General features: G+C 42.5%; 1 protein-coding gene across 4 annotated transcripts in view; it reads right to left on the minus strand.

Moving 5' to 3' along the window:
• The window catches only part of LOC105487136 (CDK5 regulatory subunit associated protein 2), a 191,185-nt gene that overhangs the window by 77,251 nt on the left and 101,333 nt on the right, over nucleotides 1-12,601 (minus strand). For 2 of the 4 annotated variants that reach the window (XM_071078251.1, XM_011750442.2), the window contains exons 16-18: nucleotides 9,626-9,756; nucleotides 8,004-8,110; nucleotides 5,752-5,889 (exon numbers count right to left, since the gene is read on the minus strand). In XM_071078251.1, the coding sequence (XP_070934352.1) occupies nucleotides 5,752-5,889; nucleotides 8,004-8,110; nucleotides 9,626-9,756 (376 nt within the window). Of the gene's footprint in view, nucleotides 1-5,751; nucleotides 5,890-8,003; nucleotides 8,114-9,625; nucleotides 9,757-12,601 lie in introns of all 4 variants that reach the window. The other 2 variants (XM_011750445.2, XM_011750441.2) reach the window with 1 other exon arrangement.

Here is a 12,601-nt window from a genome sequence, read left to right on the forward strand (position 1 = left end):
AGGGTCAGAACACATTCAATCTAACCGTATAAATCTGCAATCAGGATCAAACAGAAGTGATGATCAAAAACCATATCCCACTATCCTATCAAGCACAAAACAGACTAGACATGCATAAATATACCTACTGAGGTATAAAAGTTTATAAATATGGGTAAGGAACCCTCTTTCTCTTTTGGTTTCTTCCCTCATTACCGTAACATTCTCACCGTGATAAAGACTAACTGGAACTATCAAACTCGTTGGTGGGAATATAAAAGGTTTGGACAAAGCATTGGCATTTCTTATAAAACTAATAACCCTATGACTCAGGAATTCTACTCGTAGGTACTCATTAAGTTTAAAAAAAAAAAAAAAAAGTATGTCCCAACAAAGAATTGTACATGAATGCTCATATCACCTTTTACCCAAGTGTCCATTAATAGCAGAATGAATAAACAATGTAATCCATTCATGCAATGGAATACTACTTGGCAATAAAAAGGAACAAACTTGATGCACTAACAGCATAGATGAATCTCAAAAACATATGCTGAGTAAAAGAATATATACAAAAGAGAATATACTGTAGAACTCCACTTATATGAAGGTCTAGGCAAAATTAATCCATAGTGGGACAAAATCAGAAGAGCAGCTGGGGTGGGACTGGGTTTGGACAACAGACGACATGCAGGCTCTTGATAGGAGTTTGCCTTACACAGGCACATACACTTGTAAAACTTAGTGAACACAGGCTTACAATTTCTATAGTTCATTTAACTATAAGCATTTATTGAAGATATGCACACTGAAGTACTTAGGGGGGAGTATACTAAGGTTTGCAGCTTCAATTAAAATTTATCAGAAAGATGAGACAGAGTGATGATGGGCAGGTGGGAAATGTGCATAGAACCTAGGTGGTGAGTATATGGGTATTCACTGTAAAATTCTTTTCACTTTGCTGTGTCTGAATTTTTTCATAATAAAATATTAGGAGAAAGTCTTTCCCATCTTTAAAACAAAACAAAACAGGGCCGGGCGTGGAGGCTCACGCCTGTAATCCCAGCACTTTGGGAGGCCGAGGCGGGAAGATCACGAGGTCAGGAGATCAAGACTATCCTGGCTAACATTGTGAAACCCCATCTCTACTAAAAATAAAAAATAAAAAATTAGCCAGGTGTGGTGGCAGACGACTGTAATCCCAGCTACTCGGGAGGCTGAGGTAGGAGAATGGTGTGAACCTGGGAGGCGGAGCTTAGCTTGCAGTGAGCTGAGATAGCACCACTGTACTCCAGCCTGGGTAACAGAGTGAGACTCCGTCTCAAAACAACAACAAAAGTCTCTCTCTGATTCCCCAACAGCTCTGGTCACTGAGTGTTCTCTGCCTCTCTCCAGGCTTCTGCAAGGGGTCTATTCTCACCTTCTGCAATGTGGCTTTTACTGCCCAGGAAAGGTCCCCAAAGACCTTGTTTATTAACGAGAGATGAAATCCAAATGGGGTTCGGAAGGAGGCAGAGAGAAGCTCCTCCCTGACTCCTGCGGATCTGAGAAGAGTTTCCCCTAAGTTTAGATGAGCAAAGAAAGTATCGTGAACACATCATTCCAAGTTGAAATATGAAAAGCATCAAAGTTATTCTGCATTTCCAGAACCATAACCATGCCAATACTTGATACAGTGAAGTAAAAATTCACTTTCATTTTTCTTTACCTCTGCTGACCTGGTCAAAATTAAAAGTAAACTCTCAGTTTCCAGGAATGGTCAAGAAATTAAATGTTATGGACATAGAGAAATGTACTTCATGCTACATGCTACTTACCCATTTTTGAAGACATAGAACTAAGATGTCAGAAAGAACTGAGTCACTATACCTGGCTCAGCTTCCAGCCCTACCGCCACTAAAGAAGCAATCTCCAAACCTCCAAGTGTCAACTGGCTCTATCCTCATTTCCTCACTTCTCTTCACTTCTCTATGCCCTGCAAGCTGGCTTCTGTCCCCTTCACTCTAATGAAACCGGTCATGGGACTCACAGGAAGTTCTCAGTACTTTTTTCTTTCTTGTCTTCTCAGAGTGTTCCACACTATGAAACACTCCCTCCTTGAAACCCCATGCTGTTTCTCTGCACTTTACTGCCTCTCCCCCTGCCTCTTGAGCTATTCTTTCTTCATCCTCTTGGCAGCTCCCCTTCCTCCTCCAGGGAACTTCCCTTAATCCTCAAAGTGAGAGCTGAGCACCTGTCTACAACTCCCTTGAGACTCTGCATTCACTGCATCAGAGCCCTCACCACACTCTGCCGCAACTGCCCCTCTGCTTCTCTAGATTACATCCTAGACAGGGCGGGGACATGTATGTGTTCATAGTTTTAATATCAATGCCTGATGCTCAATAACGCTGCTGAACAAATAAACAAATGAATAATGACTTTTTTCAAAACGAGATCTAGAAACAAGTCGCTTTCAGGATTACCTCTGGTCTTGCTACTCAAAGGGTATTCCTTAGGGCAGCAGAAGCATCATCACCCTAATTTGTTAGAAATACAGACTCTCAGGCCCCATGCTAGGCTTACTGGACAAGAATCTGCATTTTAACAAGACTCTCAGGAAATTTACGTGCACATTAAACTTCAGAAGCACTGCCCTATGGTGTTGCTAAACAACTCTAAACGGAGTCAGAAAAGGGTTATAGTCCCATCTCTGCCACTAACTTACCAAAAAAAAAAAACTAAAATAGCTGTTTTACTGAGTGCCTACCACATGCCAGAACTGTGCCAAGGGCTTTATAAATCATGTAAAACTCATAATAACATATGAAGCCAAATTGTTAGAAAGCTCCTCCTTTTAATGAAATTAAATCTGCTCTGACAAACCAGGTTTTATTGTTACTATTAGCAGAATATTTAACAAGCACCTTCTACTTCTGAGAACCATTTCTGTCCTTTAGAGTCACTAAGGTCTATTTCTTGTCAACATGACAGCCCTACAAATATTTGAGTTCAATTACATTATGCCCCTTTGTCCAGGTTTCCTCTCTACGTCAAAAAAAAAGTTAGTTTTCTAACCATTCTTAATAATGACAATATAAGTAAATAATAATAGTAACTAACGCTTTCGAGCCTTTGCAGTGTGCCAGGACCCATGCCACATGCTTTCTTTACACATAGCCTGCACTCAGAAGGCAGGTCCACAACTTATACAGTTCCTGGCTTTCTATGCTCACCATCCTGACTACACTCTGCTGAAATCACTCCCCTGTATCAATTTTCAACCTAATTATCCTATAACGCATGAATAACCAGCAAATAAATATGAGAAAATAGGTGCAACCTCATATTTTTTTAAATGTACACAGCAACAACAGGATACCTGTTCTTGGTGTTTTGTTTGGTGGTGTCTGTGTGAACTACCAGCAGGCAGGAACTGAGCACCATGGTACCCAGCTGGTGAGGTTCTACACCAGAGCCAGCATCTTAAAAAGAAACCTGACAAACTCTATTAGAGCCTTCAAACTACTTATAGTCTTTTACAAATTAAAAGTTGTTGGGGGGCGGGGTAGAATAAATAAATAAATGAAAATAAATTACATGCCTATTGCATATTTATATCTGTCCTTTGACCTACTAATGACACATATCTGGGAATCAACTCTAAGGAAAAAAAAAACCTAAACACAGGAAAAGATTTGTGTCCAAAGACATTTATTAGAGAATTAAAAATGGCAAATCACTAGAAATAACCTACATGTCCAACAGCAGTGAGGCAGTTAAGTTTCAGCACATTCATAAGATGGGATGAGATGCTATGACATAATAGCAATTAGCAAGAACAGAAGACAAAGCTGCATTCCAGCAGAGGTATGTGCATACACATGTTCATACACACAAATAACAGAAGGAACACTTCCAAATGTTAATTAACTGTGTGCTTGTTTTAAAGTGACAGAAATAGGGGTAATTTATTCTCTCTGTTTTCCAAATGTTGGGGTAATGCTATGGGTTAATTAAATATTGGAGAAAAAATACTGAATTTTAAAAATAAAAATATTCTTGCTTTCCCCCCACCTTTTCTGATTTATAGGCTACTAGAGAACAGGAATCATACCCAGATCCCACTTTGCAAGTCATGCTGCTCGGGAAATGCTGTGGACAATATACACATTTCTGGTTTGTTTCTGATTTGTTTCTCATCAAAGGAGAACCACATGTACTCCCAGAGAACCGCAGGCTCTGCTCTTTCCCATCTCACCCTCACCGTAACTCCATCTACTCCCTCAGCTAAGATTCCAGTGGGCACATCACCTTTCCCATCCCATTCTGGGGGATGATGGGGAGCTATGCTATAAAGAACAAGGCTATTCATGGGGAACATCAAATCGAAGTACAATATGATAAAAGACTCAACAAATCTGAGTCAGCTGATATTAAGATCTTAGGGTGGGAAAAAGAAAAAGCCGTTTTCTCCAAAGGACATAATGGGACATTTAACAGACTTTTGTTTTAAAGGGCAAATGAACAAACAAAACACACCATTTGTGTCTCAAATGAAGTTGGTGAAGAACGCTGCCTCGGAGGAAGCAAATCAGACTTGTTTCTCCCTAAATGGATCACAGATATTCTTAGTTTTCAAAATTATCTAGAGTCCTGGAGGCTAAGATCAATAACGTTCCCTCTCACAAAGAAAGAAGATGGCCAGAGTGCAGCATAAATACCTTTGAGCATTTCCCACTTTGAAGGCAGGAGGAGACAGCTTAAGGCTGACAAATCTTTCCCAAGAAATGATGTTGCAATGAATGTGAGTTCTCCATCTACCTGGCACTCCAGGTAGAGCAGAAGACAACCCCAACCAGGAAGATTCCAGTTTCATACACGAGGGACCCAAGTACATAAAGGCCCTACTACTGCACTTTATGGGAGAGCAGTTCTGGTCTTCCGAAACAACGCTAACACGCACATGAAGCAAGGTGCTTCCTACGGGAGAGTCGGGCCAAGATAGGGAATGAAGAGGGAAACAACATCACAGCTTCAGGGTCCTCCCATTGTGCAGCCCGGGTCCCAAACAGAGAAAATCAGAGCCAACAAATCACCAAGATCAGCACTGAGGCCCAGAAGTCATCAAGGTGAATAAGACTTCTTTCCTCTTTTCCCGGGTGGGTTGTGTGTATGTCAGTTTTTCAATGTTAATGTATTCATTAAGGCTGCATCCACACTATTCAAATTATCTGGGTGGTTTGGAAACTCTCCAGATCCCTCTGAGACCACATCACTCATCCAGATGTGTGCCATCTGCAGCACAGGTCCCAGGGCTGGACCAGAGTCAAAGCATCACAGTATATCGAATGTGTCCATGGAGACATGACTCGAACCTGAGGAAGCCTGTGAGCAGACCTGACAGCCTAGCGGGACTCTCAATAACCAGTTCACAACAAAGGGAATTTCAGTTAGAGATCTCCCCAGGAACAGATGCAGTCTTGAAAAACCTTTCAGGTTGTTATACATACATACATATATATAAATATATGGTTTGTATACATACATACATATATATGAATATATGGTTTTGATGAGTTTTTTTTTTTTTTTTTGAGACAGGGTCTCGCTCTATCCCCCAGGCTGGAGTGCAGTGGTGTAATCACAGCTCACTGCAGCCTCAACCTCCTGGGCCCAAGCGATCCTCCCACCTCAGCCTCCCAACGTGCCGGGATTACAGGCGTGAGCCACCATACCAAGCCAGTTGTTTTATTTTTGTAATCAGCACATGACAACAAAAATGTTTCTTACCTCTGTTTGTTCTGTAGACACAAGTCTATCTGGAAACCCATTTCCCTGGAAACCCATGCAGGAGAGATCAAAAATGGTTTTCTTCAGATGCTGGTTGTCTGTATACAGCTCCTTCACTAGCTGTATGAGGTCACTGACCTAGGAGGTAAGAACAAGGACAGGGCTGTCCACCCAACAGGAGACTTCAGCTTCCCGGGGCCACAGCCCCAGACAGCCCTATTAAGCGACTCTTTGGCACCACGGTTATGGGGAATCAGGCTGATTCTAGCCCTCAGGATACCCTGCGCACAGTGACAAAAACACTGGCTTTAACATCTGACATACCAGTATTCTAATCCCAGAGCCATCACTTCAAGGCAAAAAGATCCTGGGCAAACTGCACAATCGAAGTCCCAGTTTCCTCATCTGTAGAGTTACTATGAGAACTGAACAGGATTGTGGTCACAGTGCACTGAAGTCCCTGGCACGGTCTAAGTGTTCAGTCAGTGACAGCTAATACTATCTCTCTCCTGCACTTGAGGTCCTCTGGAGGAAAAGTCTCCCAAGGCTAAAGTTTCTGAAACTGTATCAGAGTCTTACTTTTCACTAGTGACCTCCTCCTCTGCACACCTATCTGGCAATGCCAGTAATATTAACAGTTGTCAATTATGAAGCAATTTACGGCTAGTAAAACACTCCTACAAGCTTTAGTCAATCACTCCTTGCAAAAATCCTGAGGAGGTGAACAGGCTAGTGTGTCTATCTCCATTTTACAATGAGGACATGAAATACAAAGAAATTTAACTGCCAAAGTCCCACAGCTGGGGTGTCTAGAGAGCTAAACGAGACAGAACAATGGCCAAAGTGCCTAACCATATGGGAAAGAGCAGCTGCCTCTACACAGGCAGAGCTGGGCCTGGGTCTTGCGAGGCCAGACACATTAAGGAACCGAGCAGACACCACCTTGGTTTCCTGCAGGCTTCAAATCCCAACGGCCAGTAATTTTCCGAGGCTTCTTGATGGAAGCGATTATTAGCTCTTCAAATAACATGGAAATTCTCACCCTGAGTACACATAGTAGATATCCAATACATCAAAATATGAACAAAAATTGGATCTAATCCTCAAGGAGGTTCTAGTAGGAAGAACAAGACATTCTGAATTTACTAAGTGCCAACCAAGTGAACTACCTCCTGGCCTTACCACAGCCCCAGTAGGCACTAGCAGCAGCTATTATCATCTCTATTTTCTTCATCTTTAAAAACTAACAGCTGCCTCCATACTCCTTGCCCTATTCCTCCCAAAATACCCAAAATTTTATTCTCCTTGCTATTCCTTTGTTCTGTGCCTTACACAGGCTGTTTTCTCTTTCTCTGCTGAGAAAGTGGAGACCTGGGCAAACTCTGAATTTGTCCTTCAAAACCCACTTCAAGTCTCACTTCTGTTGAGAAGCTTCCCCTGATCAAGTAAGCTCACCCCGCCATCTCCCATACAGGCAATTAACCTCTCCTCTGCTATTTCTATACCTTGTACAGCTGCCCATACAGCAACCTTGCACCTCACGTTGCAATTACTTGTTTACATGCCTATCTCTTCTATCAGAATGTAAATTATTCCAAGACGGAAACTGAATCTCAGTCACACATACATGATAATTTTACAATAAACCAAACAGTCTCAAACCTCCTATTCCTAACAATGTTTTTTAGAACCTTGAAACACTAAACCACTCTAACCAGGCCACTGATCAACACATTGAAGAACCTTTCCAGTTTAAAAAAAGATGTATCGATCAAACCTGGAACGTTATTCATTCAAAATGTATCCATTATGAGCTCCTATATGTGTGCCAGGCAACGGGAAATCAGAAATAAGTAAGACATAATCACTAAGTTTAAGATGTTCACAACCTAGCAAGGAAATATAGACAAATAACCACATAATTACAGATCAGTAAGAGAAGGACATCGATTTGGATTAGGTACAAAAAAAAGAGGGGAACAGCCTGAAGGAAAAGTGGCTAACTCTAAACGGAGGGGCCAGAGACCTTTTCTTCAACGAGATCAAGCCTGGCTGGGTTCTTAGGCCTGGGGAGTTTATCAGACACAAGGGAAGGTACTCCAGGTAATGGACACAGGAGGGGCACACACAACAAGGCAGAGGGGACAGGAAGGAAGGAGAGGGGCCTTCAGAATCTTAACCTTCATCAGGAACCCAAGATACAACAAACAATCTAACAAAAAGAAATGCACTACAAGTTAATAGGTCAATACCTTTTTCTTAAGTTCTTCTTGAGAAAAATGTTCCACTTGAAACCGATTGTTTTCTTCAAGGCAAATACTTAGATAAGATGTTTGATCACTATAAAATGAAAATGATTCTTCTGCCCAAAAAAACAAAAGGTGGGGAGGGGGAAGAGAAAAGGAATATCAGAAACAGGTCCTCCCAAGACTGATCCCAGTGCAATCCATCCAAAGCAAAGTGAATGGGGGAGGTGGGGCGGAAGGGAGCATAGTACACAGAGGGCGCCTAAGGCACCACCTTTGGCGTAAAAGTAATTTTCCCTTTCTCAACAGGCTGATATTTCAATGTATGGTTTCATCTTAGGCCGTAGGTTTTCACTGTGGCCAACTGTGAATTATAATTTGCATATCAAGTATTGTGCCTGGAGACCATTCTGAATGGCACAAGAAAATGGTGATTTCAGTTTCAATGAGGGACTGATTCTGTTTAGGGGAAAATGCAGAAAAATTAGATGTGACCCACAAGGGCAGAACTCAAGGGAGATAAAAGTGTCTGATCTATTTTTTTACGGGCCCCAGAACCCTCACGGGAAACCAGCATACTAAGTGCAGAAAGTGCCTGCTAGTGCTAAGACAGAAGAATCTCTGGTCACCGATGTAAGGATCTGCTTCCTCTGCAGCAAAGGTCAATTGTAATAGGAAGGGGAGAAGCAGGGGGCGGGGGGAAGATGTGTGTATATGTGTACTGAGCAAGGCATATCCACGAACAGTATCTCATTTAACACACACGTGTAAGAGTTGATACAACTAAAATACGGCACAGAATACTAGAAAGAGCTAAACTTAAAGGAAGATGCCTTGGCTCAAATCTGGGCACATCAACCCCCAGCTGAGCCTTGGTTTCTTCATCTGTAATATGAACATAATACCTACTCTACCTAATGAGATGACTGTGAGGGTCACAGGTGGAAAGTCAGGTGCCTAGCACTGTGCCTCGTACATAGCAGATGCTCAAGAGATGTCAAACCTACCACTGTTATCAATTTTTACCATATGTGTCAGGCACCAGGCTAGAGATACAGAAGGAAATCAGATACCAACCCGAACTTTGAAGGGCTCAAGTTCTACCAGGGGAGAGGGTCAAATCTTAATATTACTGTGAGGAACATAGAAAACATATGTCCCACAGGACCCTCATGTTGTAGCCCTCCTTTACTGCATATATAGCACTAAAAACAGTGCTTCAACCTAAAACAGCGTCTCACCCATATGTGTGTGTGGTCTTGGGCTCTCTGCAGTAGGTGCTGTGGTAGGCAGTACTCAGATGTTTTGGGCAGTGAGGGCTATAATCCCCCAGAAAAGGGGATTGCAAGTGCCCAGGGATATTTGGAACTAGAAGTATCAAACGATGCAGAAAACAGTAGAGGCAGCAAGGAAGCAATCCTGCACCCGACGTTCGGCAGAATTTAGTACAACTTCCTGGGCTCTTCTACTAGGAAGGCTAACATCAGCATGGTCACCACAAAAAGGATCTCCAGACGAAACCCTGTGTATGCTTCATCCCTTAACAAATATTTAGGACTCTGGTGAAGTTCAGTTCATGCCCTCCAAGTGGAAAAACCAAAGAGAAGCACATAGAATAAAGTGTGTACCTTCCCGCCTCCGAATTTCGCTGATCTGCTCCTCCAAGGTCTTCCGCAAATTCTGATATGAAAGCACATCCCGCTCCAGTTGCTTCCGCAGGGCAAAAATGTTGTTTAACTCAGCCTGCAGGTTGTTGATACTTGGTAAAACAAGACACCAGAAGTTTTAAAACAGGCCTATTTGTACTTTTAGATGCAAAGCCCAGAAAGCGTTCCTGTGATTTTTATGTCATTTGTGTTTTTTTCTGGTTATAAAAGTAAATACAGGTTTACTATAGAAGATTTTAAATACAACACTATAAAGAAAACAAAAATTACCAGGCTCCTACTACCAACTAACACACGGCAGACTGTATTTCCTTCCAATCTTTTCCCCTATGAGTAATTTACATGGCTGAAATAATACTAGACATACAATGCTGATATGCATTCCTCACTTCATAATTCCCTATATTTTTAGCAATTATTTGCAAACATCATTTTTAATGACCATATAATATTAAACTAGGTGAATGTCCTACCACTTACTTTAACTCATCCCCTATTAGTGGATACTTGGGTCATTTCCAAATTTTTGCTATAGGCATAACTAGGTGAAAATAATGTAATTCTCCAGTCCAGAACGTGTCTCTGTTCTGAACAATGCCCTGAGAGGGTTGGGTATAGAAAGGGAGGCTCCCCAGGGCCTGGGTGTCACTTGGACACCCAGGCTTCAGAAGAAAGGGAGACAGAGGACTCCTGCTGCACTCCTCAAAAGAGTCATATTGGAAGTAAGGGTAGGGGACAGGTGGGAAGAGAAAAAAATAAAGGAAGAGTGAGTCAACAATAAGAGGGAGAAAAGGACTAATCTATTAGGGGCCAACAAAACTCCACTGTGATGGATTAACCACTCAGAAATGCATAGTATGAGTGGATTTTTATTCTGGGAGAGGAGACGTAGTGCTAAGCTGTACAGAGAGCTTGCATGGACTAGAAGCCCAAAACCCAGAGGAGGCCAAGAAAATGCACACCTCCCAGAATTTGCATTAATCTTGGGGAGCCCTGTCCAACAGAACTTTCTCCAGTGATGGAAATATTCTATACCTTCACTGTCAACTACAGTAGCCACTAGCTACAGGTGCCTACTGAGCATTTAAAATGTGGCTAATGTACCAAGGAACTAAATGTTTCTTTTTTTTTTTTTTTTTTTTTTTTTTTTTTGAGACGGAGTCTCGCTCTGTCACCCAGGCTGGAGTGCAGTGGCCGGATCTCAGCTCACTGCAAGCTCCGCCTCCCGGGTTCACGCCATTCTCCTGCCTCAGCCTCCCGAGTAGCTGGGACTACAGGCGCCTGCCACCTCGCCCGGCTAAGTTTTTGTATTTTTAGTAGAGACGGGGTTTCACTGTGTTCGCCAGGATGGTCTCGATCTCCTGACCTCGTGATCCGCCCGTCTCGGCCTCCCAAAGTGCTGGGATTACAGGCTTGAGCCACCTCGCCCGGCCAATGTTTCATTTTATTAAATTTACAGTAAGTTTAAATGTGAACAGCCACATGGCTAGTGGCTACTGAACTGGACAGTGCGGATCCATAGGAACGGCTTTGGACTCCTACTGATGTGCAATTGGCAGAGATCGGAACCACTTAAATCCAGCTCTCAGAAGAACATGGAGACCCCAGCTGACATCTGAATAGCATAAATAATGCTTCACTGTGCATCTCTGTGGTTAAAGCCTTGTTTGACATCCAGGTTGTTTTCTTAAGAAAGATTCCCAGCAATGCAATTACTGGGTCAAAGTATATGAACATTTTTAAGACTACTGAAACACATTAACAAATCAGACAGACTTCTTTTTTAGATACTAAGAGATCTATGACTCTCCATCCAGCGCCTATGGTTCCCTAAAAAGGTCCATCAATGCCATGAAATTATCTGCAAAAAATGAATGAATAGGAAGAGGGCCTATAAGCTTTCATCAGATTTTTCAAAAGGGATCAATAGCCCCCGAATGGTTAGAGGCAATTGCTCTAAATATGTGTGCCAGACTCCTCAAAGAAGCCCCACTTCTCCTTCAGAGACTTCCAGCTCCATCCATCGAACTGCACACATAAATCAACACACACTGGAAGGAAAATAAACCATGATGTCTAATCTTCTATGCTTGCTGCTTTGAGGACAGTTCCTCGTGAAGCAGTCTTCATGCAAGGGAAAGGGCCCTACTAGCAACTTGTTCCTAGTTCCATTTTAAGACAATCATAATGATCAATTTGTAAGGCTGATGAAAAACCTCACAGAGGTGTCACAGCACAGCACTCGCTTGGATGTGGTCGTGCTGCAGAGGCATTTAACCAGGGGGAAAAAAGGAGGCTGTTTTAGAGACGCTTCTGTGATTAGGGCTGAGGAAAGCTAACTGCTTCACTCCCTCTTCCATTTTCTGACAGGGTGAAAAGTACACAGCTGCTGCTCCTGTGCCTGTCACTTATGTTTTCCCAACTTGAGAATCTTTTCAAGGTGTGAGGAGTTGGGAGAACAAAAGGTGCTTCACTCAGAAAAAAACAAAAACCTTCCTCTTCCTGAATTGGGGCGGGGCAGACAGGAGCAGAAACAAGGAGTCAGAGAAATCCAAGCTCAAAATAGCACGTTACCACTACTGAGCAAGCCAGTTCAACTAACTGAGTCCTGATTTCCTCACACAAAATGGGGATAATAATACCTTTGCTTTGCGATTGTTTTGAGGAATAAATGAGATGTTACATGGGAAAGACATTAGGACAGAGGCTAACACATATGAGACGCTCAACGAGCATCATTTCCTTCCTTCCACATACTCCAACAACTCCCATCCAGAAGATAATATTTATGAGCCAAGATTGCTGATTTTCATGAGTTACAGCAACGATAATCACCTGGAGATGATTTTGCCCCCACCCCCCAGGGGACACTTGCCCATGTCTGGAAACATTCTGCGTTGTTACAACTGGCATGGGAGGACCAGGTGTGCCGACCTT

Source organism: Macaca nemestrina, chromosome 14, assembly GCF_043159975.1.
Source record: "Macaca nemestrina isolate mMacNem1 chromosome 14, mMacNem.hap1, whole genome shotgun sequence".
NCBI lineage: Eukaryota > Metazoa > Chordata > Mammalia > Primates > Cercopithecidae > Macaca > Macaca nemestrina.